The sequence below is a fragment of the Panthera uncia genome, chromosome D4, assembly GCF_023721935.1.
Source record: "Panthera uncia isolate 11264 chromosome D4, Puncia_PCG_1.0, whole genome shotgun sequence".
NCBI classification, from domain to species: domain Eukaryota; kingdom Metazoa; phylum Chordata; class Mammalia; order Carnivora; family Felidae; genus Panthera; species Panthera uncia.
The window spans coordinates 30,577,429-30,599,951 of NC_064807.1; the positions used below are offsets into that span (position 1 = coordinate 30,577,429).

The 22,523-nt window shown below is 48.4% G+C and overlaps 1 protein-coding gene across 1 annotated transcript; it reads right to left on the minus strand.

The window, feature by feature from the left end:
• Positions 1–2,043: 2,043 nt before the first annotated feature.
• LOC125919442 (uncharacterized) lies at positions 2,044–6,008 on the minus strand. Its single transcript, XM_049626147.1, is given in 6 exon segments — positions 2,044–2,247; positions 2,280–3,369; positions 3,410–3,579; positions 3,582–4,530; positions 4,532–5,664; positions 5,834–6,008. Coding segments are annotated over 6 exon segments (3,588 nt in total). The 3' UTR covers positions 2,044–2,176.
• Between the last annotated feature and the right edge of the window lie 16,515 nt (positions 6,009–22,523).

The following is a 22,523-nucleotide window of genomic DNA, read 5'->3' on the forward strand; positions in this document are numbered from 1 at the left end:
AGGGTCATTTATTGCAGGTTCGAACCCGGTCCTCCATGCACTTGTTGCCGGTGACGCTAAGATGCCCTGAGCGAGGATCTTACAGCTTCTTTTGTAGACAGGCACAAACAAGTTAGGGATTTTTTTGCAGTTACAAAGCTGTTACTGGTGGACATTTAAATTTGAACACTCAGCAGAACTTGATTGGTTCCCGCCTTTAGGTCAGACCACAACCGGGCACTCCCTGGCTGGTTCCGGGAATGGGGGCGGGGGGGAGGTCTTTTCTTTGCAGTTGTGAGTACACCTGGTAATTTTTCTCTTAGTCTCTCATTCCCCCCTCTCTTTGGTGCCTTAAGAGCCAATCTTGGATCTTATGTGTCTGACTCAAATGTTTCGGTAATGACGGGTTGGTATTGGGTCCTAAGGACCATCAGTTGGGTCGTATTAACTTGGTCTTTGATAAAGGCAACTAGTTTATTAATAATATAAGGCCCGAAGGTGAGGAGGAGAAGGAGGAGTATAAGGGGCCCAGCTAGAGCAGAAAGCAGGGTGGCTAGCCATGGGGACTGATTGAAACAAGACGCAAACCAGCCTTGTTCTCATTCACGCTTCTGTTTGGCCATGCCTTCTCTAACTTTAGCCATGGACTCTCGGACTACTCTGGTGTGGTCAGCATAAAAACAACATTCTTCTCTTAAGGCTGCACATAAACCTCCCTGTTGGAGGAAGACTAGATCTAGCCCCCTTCGGTTCTGTAGGACCACTTCAGAAAGGGAGGTCAGAGATTTTTTGAGGTGCGAGATTGAGTCCTCAAGTCTGGCTATATCCTCATCAATGGCTTCCCTTAGGCTATTGAACCCCCAGTGCTGGATGGCTAGTGATGAGATCCCTGTTCCTGCCCCTATGGCACCGAGGCCAAATAAGGTGGCCAAGGTTATGGCCATAAAGGGTTCCCGTTTTGTTCTTATTGACTCTCTTGCTTCCGTCCCTTCTGTCCACAGATCATATACAACATTTTCTCGGTGGTAAATAACTTTTGGAAATACTAATACCATGATACAATATTCGGTTGATGAATTAAAAACATTTCTGCTAACATGGGGTGAGCCCTGTCTTAGAACAAATCCAGCAATTGTCAGGAGCTGGAATTATCCATTTAGATTCATCTATAGAGTAATTAATCGGGGCACAGAGCTGGATATGGCTAGAGGGGACCTTTCCTATACAACTCCCATTGCCAGTGACCGCTTGCAGTGTGAGGCCGGGGCCCTTTCGATTCCACTTGCAAGCTGCTGGCGACTCTTCTCCTGACTGTGAAAAAGGGGCAGCTAGACCTATGGCTTCGTAGAAGGGGGGTTTTATATCATAACATAGCCAGCAGGCCCTTGTTGCCTCAGGGTCTGATCGGTTTAAGGCCTCATACGCTACTGTTAGCAATTTCCATAGAGAGTCTATGCCTTCTGGGTTCTGATTTTCTTGGACAGCTTGTGCTTTTACTCCTGGGATAAGGACGGGGGTCCTGCTGGAGGGAGTAGTGGGGATCTGCCTGGGGGTAGGCTCGTCTCTTTTTTTTTTCTTTTTTCTAATACCTGATTTGGCCCCACCAGTTGTACAAGAGGGGAGACTTTTAATTTTATTTGAATGGCAGTCCCAAAGAGGGGATATAGATATAAGTAGAGTCCCCAAGTGAGTCCTGAGACCCACCGCCTGTCCTTTTTCCCCTCCTCTGTAAATCTTACACGAATAAGGTTACAGTTTTCATCATACCTGGTGCGGGTACATGGTTGGACATAGGACATTTCAATAAATTGAGGTTTTACTTCCCACTTCCCTTCCCCATCATTGGAGGTGACGCAACTCCAGGCTGCGCAATAAAGGGTTTCAAACCCTCCACATGTGCACCTCATCGCTCCCGTCCTAAATCCCGGACATGCATAAAATCCATTTCTACTTATTGATACCCTCCTTTGCAGTTGCCTCCATTTACCTCCTTCTATTTCTTCTAATGGACTAATTTTTTCTAAATTAAAATATAAATCTGGCCACCAAGTATTTAATGGGGCAGTTCCTAGGGTTTTGTTGTAGACTTCATGAGTCTCTAAATTAGTAATTTCCCATGTCAAATTATAGGGGTTGTGGGGGTTTGGATTTACAGACAGAATTTGCAGAACAATCAAGAGGAGGGCAAGTACCATAGTTACGGCTCAGTCCGTTGGCGGTGTAGGGTCAATTTTAAAGGATTGTCCTTAGTCCGATCAACAGTCCAGGCTGTCTTTGAAGGTCTGATGAGGTCTGAGAACAGGTCCCTGGTTTGGTGTGGGCGAAATGGATCTAGGTGGCGAGTCCATCTACTTTGATGGCAGTAAGCATTGTCAGGATGACCTGGAAGGGTCCTTTCCACCTGGGCTCCAGAGTTCCCTGCCGATGACGTTTGATGAGGACCCAATCCCCTGGCCGGAATTGATGTGGAATAGGTTGGGGTCCAGTCTCATAGAGTTCTTTTATTTTGGACCATACATCTTCATGGACCCTCTGCAAGGCTTGTAGGGAGAACAAGAATTCAAGACTATTATCGTTCTCAGCTTTGACAAGGTTATCTTTTAGGTTAGGGATGATGGGGGGTGGTCTACCATGTATTATTTCATAGGGTGTGAGTCCCAGTTTGTATGGGGAATTACGCACCCTGAACAGAGCATAGGGGAGAAGGACCACCCAACTAGCACCAGTCTCCATGGTCAATTTGGTTAGGGTCTCCTTTAATGTTCTGTTCATTCTCTCTACCTGTCCTGAGCTTTGGGGTCGGTATGCACAATGTAATTTCCAATCAGCCCCAAGTATGGAAGCCAGTCCCTGACTTACCTTAGAGACGAATGCAGGTTCATTGTCTAACCCTATCATTACTGGAAAACCATACCTGGGCAGGATTTCTTCCAGGATCTTTTTGGTTACAATCTGTGCCGTTTCCTTCTTGGTTGGAAAGGCTTCAGTCCATCCTGAAAAGTTATCTACAAAAACTAGCAAATACTTATATCCATATTTTCCTGGTTTTACCTCAATGAAATCTACTTCCCAATAGGTCCCCGGTCTGCTCCCTCTTTGTCTTACCCCTGTTGTCTGAGGATTGTTACTCGCATTGTTGAGTTGGCACACTGTACATTTAGTGACTACTTGATCGACCTTATCAGAGACATTTCTGATTTTTAGTCCAGTCTGTCTCAGTAAGTCCAACATTCGCCGGGAACCTAAGTGGGTGCTGCAATGGATCCACTCTAGAACTTTCCATCCTAGTTTATCTGGGAGTATAATGTTGCTTTTTGAGTCTCTCCACCAGCCATCTTTGATTCAGGTCATAGGAAGTTTACTCATCCATTGAATGTAGCTTTCTGAATACTCAGGGCTGGGGGGCAATTCCCAGGGTCCAGAGTCTGGCAGCTGTAGGGTCAGCAATTGCACTGGGGGCTGAGCTATGTTTTTTTGCAGTCTGATCGGCCAAATTGTTGCCCCGGGAAACTGGGTCGGTTGTCTTCTGGTGTCCTGGGAAATACACAATTGCTAGCTTTTTGGGTTCCCATAAGGCTACTAGCAGGGCTAGAATCTCTTATTTTTGATGTCTTTCCCTTCAGCTGTGAGGAGCCCCCATTCTCTGTATATCGCCCCATGTACATAAGCGGTGGTGAAGGCATATCAGCTATCAGTGTACACGGTTAGCTTGAGGTCTCTTCCTAACTTTAGGGCCTGGGTTAAGGCTATTAACTCAGCCTTCTGGGCCAAGGTTCCGGGGGGTAGACCTTCTGCCCACACCACCTCGGTCTCTGGAGTGATGGCTGCCCCCACATACCTTTGTCCTTGGTGAACGAAGCTGCTTCCGTCGGTAAACCAGATGGCGTCTGCGTCCGATAATGGCTGATCCTGCAAGTCCTCCCGGACCCCATAAACTTGAGCCAGTATGTCGGCACAGTCATGAAGTGGGGTTCCCATGTCTGGGTCTGGCAGCAGTGATGCTGGGTTCAGGGCCATTGGGGGGGTGAAGATGACCCTGAGGGGGTTCAACAGCAGTCCCTGGTAATGAGTGAGTCGGGCATTGCTCAGCCATCGGTCAGGAGGCTGCTTGAGGATGCCCTCGATGGCATGCAGGGTGGTGACTTGTAGCTCTTGGCCCATGGTCAGCTTATCAACGTCCTTTACCATTAGGGCAGTGGCTGCAATCATCCGGAGACAGGGTGACCATCCGGGGGCCACTGGATCTAGCTTTTTAGACAGATAGGTTACTGGCCTGCGCCAAGGGCCTAAATGCTGGGTTAGCACCGCCTTAGCTATGCCTCGGTTTTCATCTACATATAGGTGGAAGGGTTTGGAGACATCGGGAAGTCCCAAGGCAGGTGCTGATAGCAGAGCAGTTTTAATTTGTTGGAAGGCCTGTTCGGCTTCTTCCGTCCAACTAAAGGGCTGTTGATCTTTTGTTGCCTGGTATAAAGGTTTTGCTAATTCAGCAAACCCTGGTATCCATAGTCTGTAGAACCCAGCCGACCCTAGGAATTCCCTCACCTGTCTGCGTCTGGGAATATGCGTCTGGTGTCTGCGGTCTGGGAATATGAAGGACAGTCCCCTTCTGGGCATCCGTTAGCCAACGTTGCCCCCCTGTCAGTAAGTAGCCCAGGTAAGTTACCTCTGATTGGCAGATCTGAGCCTTCTTTGCTGAGGCATGGTAGCCTGCGGTTCCCAGAGTTCGCAGACCTTCGGTTCCCTGGGTGCAGGCTTCGGGTGTCTCGGCAGCTATTAAGAGATCATCATACTATAGGAGAGTTATATTAGGGTGTTGTCTGTACTCACTTAAATCTTCGTGTAGAGCCTCGTCGAACAGGGTCGGAGAGTTCTTGAATCCTTGTGGCAGTCTGGTCCAAGTGAGCTGGCCATTTATGCCCTTGTCTGGATCTGTCCACTCGAATGCAAATAGCTCTTGACTTTTAGGCGCTAGTGGTAGGCTGAAAAAAGCATCTTTTAGATCCAGAACAGTATACCATTGTTTTTCTGGGCTGAGGGCGCTCAGGAGAGTATAGGGGTTAGGAACGGTTGGATGTATGTCCACCACCCGCTTATTGACTTCTCTCAGGTCCTGCACTGGTCTGTTTTCCCCACTGTTGGGTTTTCACACAGGCAGCAGGGGGGTATTCCATGCTGAGTGGTAGGTGCGTAGGACCCCAAAGTCAAGGAGGCGGCGGATATGCGGTGTGATGCCATTTTTGGCTTCCGCGGGCATAGGGTATTGGCGTACGCGGACGGGGTCCGTCCCGGGCTTGACCTCTATACATAGGGCTGGGAGATGTTTTGCTAGCCCCATACGACCCGTTTCTGCCCACGCGTCTGGGAAGCATTGAAGCCAGGGCTTGATGCCCTGATCCAGAGGAGTGGGTTCCTGATGGAGTCTATATTCATCTTCTAGTTGAACAGTGAGTACAGATATGGGTTGGTTGTGGAAGTCAGTCACTGTGGGTCCTCCTGGTTAGAAATGAATTTGGGCCCCCATTTTGGTAAGCAAATCCCTCCCCACCAGGGGGCAGGGGCTGTCGGGAATGACCAGGAAAGAGTGGGTTACCTTCCCAGTTCCTAAATCCACAGTCCTCTGAGTTGTCCAGGGGTACTTCTTTATTCCGGTGGCCCCTTGTACCCAGGATGATTTTTCAGATACTTTTCATGGGGCTTGACCAGAACTGAGTGCTGTGTCCCGGTATCAACTAGGAACTGGACCGGGGTCCCCTCCACTTGCAATGTTACCCTAGGTTCGGGGAGGGGATCCGAACCCCATCCTCCCTATTCTGTATCTTGGGTAAACAGTATGGGGGCTATTTTAGGCTGCCATTGTCCTTGGCTGGGGCGGGGTTGTTTCTTCTTGGGGCATTCTCGTATCCAATGGCCTTTTTCTTTACAATAAACGCATTGATCTTTAAGTGCCGCCTGGGAGGGCGTGTTGTTTGAGTGCCTTCTGGGGGTGGCTGGTCTTTCTGGACTATAGCGGCCAGGACTTTAGTCATTTTCTCTGTGGCCTTGATCTGTCTCTCTTCTGGGGTGTCCCTGTTGTTGTAGACCCGTTGTGCTATTCGGAGCAGATCCTGGATCTGTTTACCTTCTAAATCCTCTAGCCTTTGGAGTTTTTTTCCTAATGTCAGGAGCTGCTTGATTTACAAAGGACATAGCGACAGCAGCCTGGTTCTCAGGGACATCTGGATCCATGGGGGTAAACTGCCTAAAGGCTTCCATTAATCTCTCTAAGTAAGCAGCTGGACTCTCTGCCTTTCCCTGTACGACCGAATATACCTTAGCCAAATTGATGGGCTTGTGAGCTGCAGCCCGGAGACCCGCCATCAGAGTCTGACAATAAATGAGTAACCTTCCCCTACCTTCTGCCGTGTTGCAGTCCCGTTCGTCCTGTGGAGGTCTGGTTAGGGGGAAAGCCGCATTAATGAGGTCAGGGTTAGATGTAGGCCGACCGTCGTCTCCAGGAACCAGCTTTCTTGCTTCTAATTGGATCCTCTCTCACTCCTCTGTAGTGAACAGGATGCGGAGGAGCTGCTGACAGTCGTCCCAGGTGGTCTGGTGGGTGAACATGACACTGTCTAAAAGAGCTATTAGGTCTTTAGGGTTATCATAGAATCGAGCTTTCTGTGTTTTCCAGTTGTAAAGGTCACTGGTGGAAAAGGGCCAATACTGGAGTCGGGGGTTGCCTGTTTCATCAGGGGATCCTATTTCCCGCAGGGGTAGGGCCACAGTGGAGTCAGGGAGGCGAGGGTTTGGCTCACGCTGGGTGCGCCTGTGGGTTTGGCCAGCTGGTCCCTTGAGGTTGGTTTCGTTTTCAATGGGTCCCATGTGGCTGCCGCTTCCCGTCCTCCCGGTTCCCCTGGGGGGGCAACTAGCGGGGCGACTGGTGGGGCGGCTGCTGCGGGCAGAGCCTGGGGTACGAGGGGAGGGGGATGATAGGGTGGAGGGTCTAGGGGTAGTAGGTCCTGACTATCGGGCAATATGGGATACAAGGGCGTGGCTGGTGTCCTTGATTTTAGGGGATCTGCAGGCCGCATGGCAAGGACCTTACACGTTCCTGAGGATAGGAAGGGGGCCAACCAAGGGGGTGGATTTTCCACTAAATTCCGCCATACAAGAATGTAGGGAATCTGATCCGGGTGTCCCTTGCGACCCGGTAGAAATATCTTTGATTTCACCTTAGCAATTATAGGGAGGCAGAAAATTCCTTCGGTTGGCCATCCAACGCCGAAGTTTGGCCATTTGGAGCGGCAGAGGGTTATTAATTTTCCCCACCGGATGTCTAAACTCAAATTCTGTCCTCTTGTTCTAACATCCCTGAAGTTAGCAACAAGGAGAGAAAGAGGAGTGCTTTGAGATTGGCCCATCTGTATCCTGGAGGTGGAGAAAAGGATTAAAAGGAGAAACAGTAAAGTTATGAGGATTTCTGGCTGGGCCAGGCCAGGTCACCTGTGAAAGAGGAGTTTTAACTCTTAAAGGTTATAGAACAGAGAACACAACACTTAGATCACTAGCGCGTTTCGGGTGTCTGCCACCTGAACAGAAAATTCCGAAGGTGCCCCAGATGGGTGCCAGTGGACGTCTCCTACTGGATCCGACTGACTGCCCTATAGTGCGTCCGCTAGGGCTGTGTCAGTCACTGATACAGATCCCGTGCGGGAGAGCCAGAAACGAACAAACAGAAATGGACAGAGCCAGAAACGAACAAACAGAAACGGACAGAGCTGGCTCACTTACCGATCGGTCTCAGGGACGACCCGTTGACTTGGGGTCTGGTGGGTTTTGGGGATCCCGGACGAGCCCCCAAATGATATGCCCCAATTCGAGAGACCCCCCGAAAACAAACCACCAGAGTCCAGTGTCAAAGCCAAGCGGCAAGGGCAAGGGTCGTGTATTGCAGGTTAGAACCCGGTCCTCCGCGCACTTGTTGCCGGTGATGCTAAGAGGCCCCGAGCGAGGATCTTACAGCTTCTTTTATAGACAGGCACAAACAAGTTAGGGATTTTTTGCGGTTACAGAGCTGTTATTGGTTGACATTTAAATTTGAACACTCAGAAGAACTTGATTGGTTCCCGCCTTTTTTTCAAACCACTCAAGCAGAACTTGATTGGTTCCCGCCTTTAGGTCAGACCACAACTGGGCACGCCCTGGCTGCTTCCGGGAATGGCGGGGGGGGGGGTCTTTTCTTTGCAGTTGTGAGTACACCTGGTAATTTTTCTCTTAGTCTCTCAATACGTTTTTCGTTGGGGGTAGAAGAAAGTATTTTTGTGCTACATCAGACAGGTTGTTTGAAGAGAAATGGCTTGGGACAAAATCTGAAGGCAAAGGAAAGTTGTAGAAGGGTCATGAAGGCAAATCCTTGGAAAGGAATTTTATGTGTGGTAAGGAAGGACTAAGGTTGCCATGGATGGATTTTAAAACTACACTGGGAGAAGATTAAAATTCTGCTTTTCTCTCTTTTGGAAAGACAAAATTTTCTTGGATTGTTGATCTGCTCTTGATAAGAAAATGGAAACAGAGTGTTTTGTTTTGTTTTGTTTTCCCCTTCTTTCCTCTTTGGTCTCCCAGGAAAACCAGAGCTTTAGCTTTCATGGTTATCAAGTCTTTGATTACTTCAAGTTAAAACTTCTCAATGGTAAAGGAGCTAGGTTTTGCTAACAAGTATATGATGCTACATATTTGCCTCTGGAATCTCTAATTGCCATCTTGGTTAAATAAGTAATTTAAAGTGTAAGATTTGTAATGCTCTGTAATCCTATTTGGAATGCGCTCTCTCAGTTTCTAAGGTTTAAACAAACTTCCCCAAGATTTCCATTGTAAATGAAGTCTGAGCAATTAGGCCTTTTTATGTGGTATGCTAAGTTAGTTGGAGAAGCATTGCCAAATAATGGTAAACCTTAGCTTGGGTAAATGCTGTCACTGCTCAAAGATACATGGAATTCCTAAAGTTTAATTTGTGCTGCTGTAAGGTCCTTCCTCGATATTCTGATTATCAAAGTGTTATGTGCCACAGAAATAACCGAATTCCCTTGTCAATTGCATCATAATGAATGAACTCTCATCAGGTCGTTAACAATGTCCATTTCTGAGATTTTACGATTTATAATTGTTCTTATTCTCTCACAAGACATATTTCAGCTTCTGGGAGATATACAAGACAAGGACTTCTAGGACAAAGCCAGGCATTTGAAATCTTTCAGATTAATACTAAAATGGGTAAGAATTTCGAGAACTAAAAAAGCTGCATTCAAACGGAGCAAGGATTAGGAACATGGGACTAAATGAATTGAGGAAGATTATCGTTTAGTGTCTCTTGTTGGAAATATTGCTGGTTCTCTGATGTTTGCTCTTCCAGATTAAGGAAACGTTCTCTTCAGATATCTATTATATACAGAGATGTCATCAAATATTCACTTGTAAACTGAGGCATTGAACTTCTCTCTCTACCCAAACCATCTGAAATTCAAACACTCGCATTGAGTATTCTTTTCTTTCTTGGCTATTACAGTGATTTGCATAAGTGCAATAAGAATCTTCTCCTTGTAACAGGGCACCATTGGAAATACTGCTAGTTTACTAAGGCTTTGCTGGAAGGTCCTATTTGAGAGACATGCATAGACTCGGAAATGACCCTACAGCTTTAAGGAACTGAGGTTGACTTTATGAAACGTGGAGCCAATAAAGCCCCTTGGAAATGTTGGCTGGATACCTTGCTTAGAGTTCCCAGCAGCCTCACCAGGTGAGTAAAGAGAATGTCACTTCCTGGCCGGTGCAGGAAACTCAGGATATCTTGGGGACCTCGTGAAAAGGAATTCATCCAATTCCACAGGTATTGCAGGCCTGTCTGACAGGAAGTACTCGGCTTGGCTTCTGGCCTTGAGAGGCTCCAAATGTTCAGTCTGGAGATTCTTTATAAAGGGTTCCAGGAAAGCAAACTTTAAAAGATCCTTATGATCAACGACTATTCGTGCTGAGCTTATGTAAATACGTGGGCCAAATTTGGCAAGACTGGACTTGTTTTACAAATGAATGTCTTGATTTGGCTATCTCTGGAAATGAGGGATTTAGAAAAAAATAATGCACATTTATGGGTGTTAAATCCGAGTTGTCTTCAAATGTTTGCTTAAACTAGACCACTTGAGGTAAACTTGAGAGATCCTGTCACAATAGCACAGGTTATTCTGTAGGGATAGTAATTCGACCCCGTGTGTATATTATTGAAACAACTGGAAAATGGGATGGATTCCCCCAAAAACTGTAGGCAAGGACTTTTCTCTCTGTAGACCTATCAATTCATAAAGAAAATAGTGCTTTATTATTTACTTGAGGCTGGGTTAATTCACAAATCTCTAACTATGCAAGCCATGTCCTCCCAAAACCTGATCTGACAGTTACCAGAAACCCACCCCATATAAACCCCAAAGACCTGGTCTATTCCAAGCATGGAAATTCTCATGCAACAGGGGACTTAACTCCAAAATAAAAGAACCCCTACTGGGTCATGGTATGTACTCCCACTGCAGTAAGCTAGAGGGGCGTTCTTCATGGGCTCCTGTATGGAAATAAAACCTGTTCCCCGTTTACAGGAAGTCAGTGAGCAAACTCATGTGCTTTCTTATTCCCGGGAACCTGTGCAAGACCTCAAACCTCTCTTATGATGGTTGTACCTTTCTTTTTCACTTTCCTTTCCCAGTTTATGTGAACAGTTCCTTCTTATAATGGGCCATTCAGATGATCACCACAGACATTTGAATTCCAAACTGGAAAGACCATTGTGATTCTTGCTGTCGGTTGCCACTCCCATCTGAGGAAGCTTCAAGCCTGCCATCTAAAAACCTCACTGGCAGACACTGAGTTTGTAATTTGCTCTAACAAAATGCTGCGTATACATTACAGATTGCTGCAAAAATATTCCTGGATTTCTAACTGACGTGAACACTGAAATTGGCGCTTTAAACAATCCCTCTCTTTCCTTTAGTGATTGGCTAAACTCCTGGACTAGAGGATTTTTGTCAACCACCCAAGGACTTTTCTTGGGGCTTCTCTCTTGTTATTCTAATTATGTTTTGCTGCTTTCTCCCATGCCTCTCTGCCTGGTGCCAAGACTCCATCACTACAATCACATCAAGCCAACAGATGAGCCTTGCTACTCAAGAAGGTGCACCTTGGATTCAGCTGCCACCACCTTTTGTATCTCCTCTATATGTTCTCAGACCAATATTGACCAAATTAGGTAGGGACAACTCTATGCCCCTAGTCAGCAGAAAGAAGATACAAAAGATGAAACCTTCCATCTTCATCAACCTTAAAGACGTAGGGGTTGACCTTGTTCAGGGGGGGATATGATGAGGGAGCATGAGGCAGGCTGAGGGGTAAAGCCCAAGCTATCCCCCCAAACCCACCCCAGGTGGGATCTGTTATTCCTTGGACACTCTTGACTACCCCAGATCAAAGAAAAGGGGCTTCAGCCCTCGCCATGGTGATGTGGGAAACTAAGGCAAATGAAACATTAAATTCCCTTACTGCCTGTAGCCCATCGACAAGTCCCTGGAATGGGCAGAGTGACCTCCCTCTAGCTGCTTAGCTGCCTTGATGATGACACTTTGTTAGTGGCAAAAGAGAACCTTAGCTTAACATTATCCCAACCTCAAGGACCATGTAAGTCAACTTCTTGTATTGCAACTGACCCAAGATATATGCTGGCAATCATACTCCAAGATGATGCCCCCCCCCACCCAATATACCTCTAATGGATCTCATGACTGAGGTTTTAGTAAACGGTAATAAATTGTGTGTCCCTAGCAACAGCTAGCCCCTCATGGTCTTGAAAACCTTGCTTCCAACATTCCTTAGTGACTTACTCCATCCCTGACCCCCTGCCAACCTGATGGTATATAACGATGAGTTCCCCATCAGGACCCCAGTGCAGCTCTTCCTGCACATGGGTCCTGTCCCCATGATTTAATAAAACCACCTTTTGTGCACCAAAGATGTCTTCAAGAAATCTTTCTTGGTCATCGGCTCTGGACCACCCCCACCATCACCCCCAAACTTCATCAGGTCGACAGCAGAACTCCACCCACTGGCTGCTACAGATGCCTTCATTCTGAAGAGCAGACAGTTCCGCCATTTGCAGTATGGGACTTTCTATGCAGGACTTGCTATGTGCAGGAATCAGCCCATTCAAAGTATAGTGCACCAGAGCCACTTTCCAATTACCTGAGGGTAAGCCACAAGCCAGTATCTGCTACCTATGAGTCATTACTGGCTTCAAAGGACAGGGGGGAAAAGCCAATGCCAGAAACTTTCCGTCTCTTTCTGAAGGAACAGTGCAGGAGGTTTCCCTTGGTCCTAGCCCACACATTGTTCACTCTGAGGCAACCACCTTGCCACGAGATTGTGCTAGTCACTTCATTTTTTTCTCTATCTCATTGTCTTCTGTTAAACAACTTTGTATCTTCTCGTATCCTTCTCCATCCTGTTTCTCTTTTGCAACAAAGTTCTCCCTGTTGTCCATTCAGGGACAGTGTCTCAGAGCCATTTTTTCCTACTTTTAATGTGGGTGTCGGACCATTTTCTTGTCACTCTGGGCTACTTTGGGCCAAAAGTCCCTCAAAAATTGCCTTTCAGTACTATGTTGACAAATGTAAGCCCTGGGCATTTCAAAGTGCCCACCCAGCAGGAATGCCCATGTGTAGTCAGGGTCACCGATATTGGGACGGAGCTATCCTCCGTCTTGTGGTATAAGAGGACCATGGAGCTAGACATTTCGTTCTCAGCTTGATAGCATTCTCTGCTGAAACGAAAAACTTTGGCCCTGCGCATAGCCATTCCAATTCCCTGGCTGTATTGATAAGGATGTCTTGGGTCCCAAGCAAGGGCAATGAGTCTGTCCTCCACATAGTGAGTGTCCAGCCCTTCCTAATGAGCACTGACTCTGGTCTGTGTTAACCAAGAGCAATCAGTTTCTGATATCTCAAAGGAAAGATTGCCTTCCTGTCAGTACTTGGTGTTTGGCTGGCTGATACAAGCAATGATGGTTAGCCAACTTGTTTCCCTCCCTGGCTTTAATTTAAAGATGCTTTCAGCCTGAAGAGCAGTTGCTTCACCCAGGTGCAGTATTCTTGAGGACATGCTTAGCACAGAAAGAGAACATTCAGGAACCACTGCACCACAGCCCAGGTCCAAACACTTGGGCATTAGCCTGGAGCACAAACCTGCTACCTTTTGAACCACTGCTGCCTCTACCCTCTGATACAATGGGAAGGGAAAAGAGTGAACACCAGAAGCTTTGGCTCTCTTTGTGAAGTAAGAATACAGGCATCTTGCCTTTGGGCTCCCCCTGTAGACGATGGAGGTTTCCCTTTGCCCCAGCCCATATGTGTTTCTTATCTATGTGTTTGTTATTCCTGAGACCATCAGCTTTCCAGGGGATTGTACTAGTCATTTCACCCTCAGATTTATCCCCTTTTCATCTCTCAGAAGGAACATTGTCCCTCGGTGTATCTATTTCCATCCTTTTTCTCTTTAATGTTTATTTGTGCCTCATATCACTATGGAGGGCAGGCTGATGTTGGGGCTCCAGGCAACGGAGTCCAGAGGTTTCTGGAGATAAGGCCCCTGCATTTTTTTTTGTAATTTACTAAAATACTTGTAAATGGATGGCGGCTCTGCCAGTTTAACCCCTTGTTTTCTGTCCTTTCCTTTGTCCTTGGGTAGCCCGGAGTGCTGGAGGAATGGCACACATATGGCTCCGAGAGGTGTTATTTGCAAACTAGGACTTGGTTTGCAGGCTGGGTGGAGCAGTGAGGCTGTCAATCACACAGTGAGCTCCCAGGGACTAGTGGTGAGTTCTCTGCTTCTGTGCTAACCAAGCGTAATGCCTAACAACCCAAGGAAAGATTGCCCTACTGTGAGAGAGCATTTAGTGCTTGGCTTATGATGCTGAAGAGAACATAATCCATGCATACGAGGTATGTTCCAGGATGTAGTCAATGCAGAAAGTGGCCATTCAAAACTATTGGGCTACAGGAACCGAGTTTCCAAACACTTGAGCAGCAGCCTGGAGCATGGAGCCACTACCCCTGAATCTCTGTTGCCCCTATCCCCTGATGAGAAGGGCAGGAAAAAGAGCTAAGGCCAGAAGGAAATATGCAGACCTCTTCCCTGTCCTTTGGAAGGAAATATGCAGACCTCTTGTGGACTGGGCTGTCAGGAGGTTACCCGTTAGAGATTTAGTCTGTGTCTGGCCACAGGTGTTTCTTACTTCTTAGTACCTTGCAAGGAAATTGTGCTGACACTTCATTGAAATCCCTGTCCCATTCTCATCTATAATCATGCACTTTGGCTTTCCGCCGTTCCATTTCAATACTTTTACCACCACCACCCCCCCCCACTTTTGTCAACGTAGTTCCTCCCTGGTTGCCATTCAGAGCCAGTGTCTCTGAAAGCTAGCCTTCCCTTTAAGTTGGGGGATCTGGCCAGATCCTTGTGTCTCGGGCATAGGTTGGGACACAGAACCCCTCGTTATTCACCTTTCAGAACTATGTGGATAATGGGAGGTACAGGGCACTTGAGGGTGCCCAGCAGAGTGTCCATGTGTAGGCAATGCCAGGGTTTGGAAGGGAACTGGCTTCACTGCTGGTTGAGGAGAAACGATGTGAGACATTTCATTCCCAGCTTTATCCTTATCTCCTTTGCCATGGAGAGCCTTTGCCTTCCATACAGCCCTTCGAATCCGTTTTCTGTTTTTATGATGACATCATTGGTCACAACCAGGAGGAATTGGTCTGTCAGCCACCCAGCCAACATCCATGATTTCTGATCAGCTACCACTCTGGGCCTGTGCTATGTGAGAGCAGTTACTTTTTCCCAGAGAATAATGATTCTCCTGTGCGTGAGTGCTTCTTGCTTGACTGGCCCTGGCAATCTCTGTGATGGGTAGTCAGCTTGCCTCCCTCCCCTGGCTGATTGAAATATCCGCTTTCTCTAAGGCAGACGGATCAGGCATGCACAGTTGACCGCAAGACTCTTCAGCCCTAAAAAGCCCTGTCAGGGAATGCTGCCCCGTGATTTGGTTACAAAATCTAGAGCAAAACGGGAGCCCGGTCCTGCAACCACTGAATCACTGAATTAGGGCACTTTCTATGCCCTGAGAGGTAGTTCATACAAAGGATCCCAGGTCAGAAACATTCCTTCTCTTACTGAAAGCAAAGTGCAGGCCTCGTGCCAATTGGGCACCCGGGTGTAGGCAATGGATGGTTCCCTTTGCCCCAGCCCACAGGTGTTTCCTACTACAGACAACAGTTATCTTCTCGGGAGATTGTGCTAGGCACTTCCTTCTCAGCTTCATCCCACTCTCTTCATCTTGTAAGGATGCACTTTGGCCCTCTGTGTATTTATTTCCATCTTTTTGCTCTTTTTTTTTTTTGAAGCAGGATCTCGCTAGAGTCCATTCAGAGTCCATGTCTCAGAGCAATATCCTCCACTTTAAACTGTGGGCTTTGGCTGAGTCCCGGGAACTCTGAATAGACTGGCAACGGGACCTCTTGTAATTTCCCATTAGAACTCTGTGCACAATGAGAGGCCTAGGGCATATCAAGCTGTGCATGAATGGATGCGTGTAGGTGGTCCCAGAGTTTTAGGAGGGATTGGCCTTACACATGCAGCTAGAGAAAAGGTAGAGAGAGACACCCAGCAGCATTGTCCCATTCCCATCTCTCATGTAGAGCGTTGGCTTCCCTTATAGCCATTCCCACCAATTTGCTATTTTCGCAATCTTGGGTCACATTCAAGGACGATTGGACTTTCACTCACGTCACACAGGCAGAGCCCAAAGATTGGTGCTCAACTTCCGCTCTGGTCCTGTGCTCTGTGAGAGCAAAGGGTACCTTTCTATCAGAGGAAGGATGACCTTCTTGTCCCTGAGTGCTTGTTACTTGGCCAGTTGTGGTAAGTGCAGTCAAGTGCAGAGATGCCTTCATTTTGAGACAAAGATGGCTGCCATATGCACACTAGGCCTTAGAACCTGGTCAGCACAAAAAAGGACCTTTCAAGAACTACTGCATCGGGTCGACATTGCAAACACTTGATCATCAGCTGGGAGCAGGAAGCCCTTGCCTCTGAATCAATGCTGCATCTATTTCCTGATGGGAAGCAAGGAAAAACCACACAAACCACTTTTCCCTCTGTTTCTGAAGGAAGAATCCACAGCCCTGGCATAATGTCACTCTCAGGTGTAGCCTTGGAGGTGTCCTTTGACACCAGCCCCCAAGTGTTTCTTACAGCCCAGATAGCCAGCCTGCCAGGAGATAGCAGTAGGCAATTAATTCTAACTTTAGCCCATTCTGTTCTTTAAGGAAGAACTTTAGTCCTCCAGGTGCCTATGTGCATTTTATTGCTCTTTGTTCAACAAATTGGTGCTACCTGGGAGCCATTAGGAGGAAGAGCATCAGAAGAATGTCCTCTGTTTAAACTAGAAAATTCTAGGATCCATAGGTTTGTGTCAGGTACACAGCCCAGGTGCAAACACTGGTGTGGAGTGCCCAGTCAGTTCCTGAGCCAATGGACAGCTCTCAGTGTAGTGCCAGGTATCACAGAGGACAGCAGGTCCCTCTGTCGCTGGGGGCTTGGTGCTTAGCCAGCTGGAGTAATTGCGGGGATGGGTAGCCCGTTGGCCTCCCTTTCCTGGCTGACAGAGGTGCCTTCATCCTGCAGAGGAGATGATTCATGCATGCACACCAGGCTCCAGGTCCTGGTCAGGGCACAAAGGGACTTTGAAAGGAATACTGCACCAGGCTCGGTTCTGACCATTTGACCATGAGCCACAGCTGAATCCCTGCCACCCATCTCCTAGTAAGAAAGGGCAAAGAACACACGCAAAGCCTTTACCTTTGGTAAGGTATGAAGAATGCAGACCGCTTGCTGACAGGGCTCCCAGCTGTAGCCTGTGGTGGGTTCCCTTCACCAAAGCCCACAGGTGTTGCTTCTTCCTGAGACAGCCAGCTTGCTAGAACATGGCACTTGTCACTTTATTCTCCACATCATCCCATTGTCATCCCTAACAAAGAACTCTGGCCCTCTGTGGATCCATTTTCACCCTTTTGCTCTATTTCCAAGCTAGAAAAGGATCCATTGCATGTAGTCTCTTGGCAGAATATCCTTGGCATTCCACTGGGGATCCTAGTTGAGAGCTTGTGACTGTGCAGTAGGTTTGGCCACAGGGCCCCTGGTAGGTTGGTGTCAAAACCACACAAGCATTCAGAGGCCTAGGGTGGTGGAAGTGTCCAGAAGAGAGGGTTGGCACTTCGGCTGGGCCAGAGGGCTGGGAAGGGAGCTGGCCTCCTTTCTTGGCTGAGGGGGAAAGAAGTTGTATAGCCCCTTTCCAGGTTGATCCCGTTGCCTTTGGAGATATTGACCTTTGGCTCTGTAAGACCATTCCCTTTACTTGGCTCTATGTCTAACTATGTCTCTGGTTAAACTTAGGAGCCATGGGGCTGTCATTCACTCAGCTGGTGCCCAGGGATAGATTTTCGCACGAGTCTGTGCATATGGCAGGTGGGCACCAAGCAAGACAGCCGAGCCACTGCTAATGGCAGCACTTGCACTCACCCGACTTGGATTTACCTTCCAGCTGGGGCAGAGGGGTCATCAGGATCACAGGCATCAGTGCTGCGTGCAGGGCACGGCCACAAGGAAGCTTGTGGGTCAGGGGCTAAGGCGTGAAGAGCCCTGTCCATAAGGCAGTGCCATAGCTGCCTAAGCAGCCCAGCAAAGCCACTGTGTGCTCATGCGGTGGCAAACATGGCATTGTTCTGTGCAGCTCTGTCCTCCTTCAGCATGCTCAACAGTAGCAATGGCGACATTCTGGCCAGCAGGACGAGGTTTACGAGAGCCCCAAGGATAGTGGCAGAAGGCAGGGAGTGACCGATAGGGTGGAACCCAGGAGGGCCGCTTCCTTACTAGTTCACTTCTCCCATCCCACTTTTGGAGGATTAATGTGCCCTCACAGGAGAGGGATACGCATGATGTGATGTGTTGAACAAAGCCAGCAATAACCTATAATGAGGATGAACTGAGTCAAGATGCTGGCCAGTGTGCCATATGCCTGGAAGAAATGCAGAGGGAGATACTAGAGCAGGGTTGCCTTGCCTGTTCACATATCTTTATGGCTGCATTGGTTTAAAATAAATAGATCTTGCCCCTGAGCGTCATTCAGATAGTGTAACAAACTTTCCACTTTACAGTTATTCTTGTCTTTTCAATACACATGAAAGCCTGAGAGGCTCTGAGGTTGTGTCCCTGTGTCCAAACACACACAAACACAAAAAGACAGGCCTCCTTCCTTGGCCAGAAATCCTAGTACTGAGAGACTCATGTAGAGGGGAAACCATGATACAGGGAAGACTATCCCTGCTGAAGAGCCAGGGGCCCTCTGGCCAAACACATGCCACGGTCCCAGGGAATGGACCAGAATTCCCAGTAGAGGGCCCAGGGTATGACTCTAAGCCACTCACCTGGAATGGAGCCCAGGGAGGGCTCAGAGTGAAACTAGAGCAAAGGGGTGAAAAATGGATAGAGGGAGGGCCAGAGTTGTGCATCAGGGATAAGAATGACTAGCAGCATCTTCATGAGCTCACTGACTGATGACTCAGGGATGAGAAACACCTGTGGGCTTTGGCAACCGGTGCCACGTGTAAGTTCCAGCTGAGAGCCCTGTCTGCAAGAAGCCTGCCCAGATTCTTCCTTCAGCATCATAGGGAAAGACGTGGCTCTGTGTGTGTGTCCTGCCTTTGCCATCAGTCCATAAGGGCAGCAGTGATAGAGCTGTAGCAGGGATGTGCTCCTGGCTGATGGGTAAGTATTTGGAAGTGGGACTTGGTGCAGGATTCCATCCAAAGGTACTTTCTGGGCTGACCAGATCTGGGAGCTTCATGCCTACATGAAAACCTTCTGTTCTTCCAAACAAAGAGGTCTCCATTAGTGAGGGGAGGGAGGCCAATTGGCTACCCATGCCCGTGCATACCTTAGCCAGCTAAGCAACACCATGTGCACCGCGATAGAAGGGGAAGGTTTCCTCTGGGATATGAGACCCAGAGAGCCTTCGATTTCCTCAGGAACTGACTGGGAAACTGGCACCATTCATACAGCCACGGCTGTGTAAGTGACAGCCCCATGCTCCTGGAATGTGAACGGAGACCTAGATAGAAAAGCAGCAGTGGCATGGGAATGAGTAAGAGCAGTTCCCAAGTTGGCATCTCCAAAGAGAATGGCACCTATCTAGGAAAGAGAGATCTTTCTGAATGAAATCTCAAACCAGACAAGAGGCCGGCTCCCTTCCTCAAACCTCTGGCCGGCCTACACACAGGAATTCTCCACTGGGCACCTGGAGATACCCTCGGCCTGGTGATGCCCACAAATTCTGAAACCCAATTCCCACGGTCCCTGTGGCCAAACCACCTGCCCACTCACTAGCATTGTACCAGACTCCTCACTTCATAAGAAAGGACATGAATCTGAGACACTGGCTCTGACAAGATTCCAGGGAGAACCTTGTTGCCAACGAATAGCAGTTATTTACTCTTGCTATAATACCCTGCTAAGAAACTGGAGCTACGGGACAGAAGGTCAGCTGACCTCTGGGATATCAGACTCTCAGAGGCCTCTTTTGACTCTGGAAATGACTGGAAATACGCCTCCAATCCTTGGGATTTGGTTGTGGACATGGCAGCCCCATTGTTGTGGTGGGTAACTGTGACCAAGGGAGCAAAGCACCAACGGGATAGGAAGTTGAGACCACGTTCTGCATTCCACTGGGCATGGGGCAATTCGAAGAGGGAGATATCTCTATCATCCCTTCATATTCTCCCACACAGCAGGCAGGATCCTCCCCTAACCGCTGGCTTCAACTACCCTCAAGTGTTCTCTCTGGGTATCTTTACACATCCTAGGTGTGGGGTTGGCCAGAAATTCTGAAACGATCTTGAGGAGGACCCAGGGTAAAACCTACATCACCATCCAAAGGACAAAGCCAAACAGGCAAGCTGAGAGAAAAGGATTGTACTCGAAGTCACTGGCTCTGCATAAAGTCTACACAGAAACACTTTGGACAAAAAAGGCTAAGTTGTGGAAATGGAGACATAGACTCTCAGAGTTCTTCATCACTCTTGAGATTGGGAGAATGTCGAGAATGAAGTACCCAGCACAAGTCTCCTAGAAAGCTGCTTGTATCTGGAAATAGAAATGTCCGTGGGATTATGCAAAGGGAGCCTTCTGAAATGGCACACCTGAAAGCCCTGTCAGCAACAAACACCCATTCATTCTTTTGGAGCCAGAGATATCTGGTTATGTCTGTCCCTCCAACTTTTTGTAGCATTTGTTGGAGCCAACAGTATTTGAGGTGTCGCTATTGGGTTCTACTGGCTCTTGCTCAGGAGTCTGGAACAAGGACTTTGTTCCTTATTCGTGGACAAGGATCCTCCTCTACTGACCACGGACTGGTCCATACGGCCCACATGCCAACTGTGTGCTTCCCCGAATGAAGGCCACTCAATCATCCAGCTCAGGGAGGAAAGATGGCTCCCCTTCACCTCCCATACCACAGCAAGCCAAGCAACAAGCACCCAGGGACTAAAGGCCATCTTTCCTTTGCTAGATCACAGCCTGAGAGCTCTCCCTGAACACAGGAGTTTGATGCCTACCCAGGCGGTGCCGGCTGAGTGATGGCTCTGTGGCTCCTAAGGGGGAAAAAAGTCAGAAAGAAAGCAAGGGGAAGGAAATGGGCCCAAGGAGGGGGGGCAAAATTTGACATTTCCAGTGGCAATTGGGACCTACTTGGAAAGGTGTCTTAGTTCACTGGCCCTTGGCCAAAAGGAGGCCATCTCCCTGCCCAAATCTCTGGCCCAGGCTTCACACAAACATTGCTCTTTTGGGCAACGAGAAGTCCCTGGGCCTATCGAGAGCCACATACTTCTGAAACCCAATGAGGTAATGAAGAAGGAGCCCTGTGGGAAAATCTCACCCGCATTCACAAGAACTGGGTCAGGCTCCCTGGTGGAAGGCAGAGGATAGGACTGTGAAACACTGACTCTGTAGGGATTGTGGGAAGAACCCTGTTTCTAAAAATGAGCAAAGACGTGATCATGGCAAGGAGGGCCAGAGCTCTCCAGAGATAGGAGCAAGAGGTGCCCAGCACCTGCTCCTGGCAAACTGGCTATGGGAACAAGAAAAAACACCTGAACACTTAGGCAAACGAGGCCTCTAGAGTCTGCATCTGGGAGCCCTGTGAGCAACAGGCCTGCCTTCTTCCTTCAGAAGGACTTAAAGAACGCTGGGACTATGTCTGCTTTTCTTGGTTTCCCAACACTGAACGGAGTGAGCAGTGACAGTGCTGTAGCCATGAGGTGCCCCCAGCTGTTGTTGCAAAGTGTGGAAAGGGGCATTGGGGCCATCTTCCAATAAAGGGCTCTTTCTGGGCTGACCAGCTTCTGGCGCCTCCTGCACGTGTGAACAGTTTGCTACTCAGAAGGAAGGCCCCTCCACCAGGCAGAGCAATGAGGCAAACTGGCTCCCTTTCCCACCCCATCCCCCAGCCCTGCTACAAACAACCAACCACCAAGCACAGGGATTGGAGGGCTATTCTCTTTCAGATAGCCCATGCTCATGGCTGTCCCTGAGCCAGGGACTGAGTGGGCATCAAAAGCCCATCCCTTGGTGTCCTGTGCATGAGTGCCAGCCCCAGGGCTCCTAACGTTGAGCAAAGCCTGAGTCAAAACGACAGGAAGCAAAAGGGACCGGCTGAAGCCAGGACCAAAGGGAATATGTCGATATGTCCACCCAGTGTGAATGTGATCAATGTGAAAAGGACAGGTTGAACTTCCTTTTTCCTAGGTCCAGCAGGAGGCCAGCTCCCCGCTCATATTGCTGGCCCAGCCTCCACCCAAACAGTTCTCAGCTGGACTCCTGCAAATGGCCTAGGGCTCTGCATGTCCATGAGGTCCTGAAACCAAAATCAGGGCCCCTTTGGCTCAACCTGTCCCACAGACATAAGGGTTGGTCTACAGTGGGCCTTTGCAAGCCTGAGCTATTATTCTGACAAACAGAATTGTACAGACCCCAAGACGAACCTTGATGGAGAATAAAGCACTCTCATGAACCTTGATTCTCCTAGGGTCAGAGATCTTCATTCAGGATGAGAACTGCATGATGCTGAGAAAACACTGACCAGCACAGTAAAGGAGGAAGCAGGCGTGGTCAGGAGTCAGAGAAATCTTTTGTGGGCTTCGGCTACAGGTCGACACCAACGGACGCCCCTTGGAGCCCTGTGAGCAAGAGACCCTCATTCTCCCATAAGAAATAGAGGGAATTTGGTGTGTTTCTGCCCATCGGGTCAGTAGATAGGGACAGCAGTGACCCCGTGGTATGAAGAAGTCGTTTCCATGTGATGATCAAGAGGCGGGAATGAGGCCTTAGTGCACTATGTTTTCAAAAGGCATTTTGTGTGCTGATCAGGT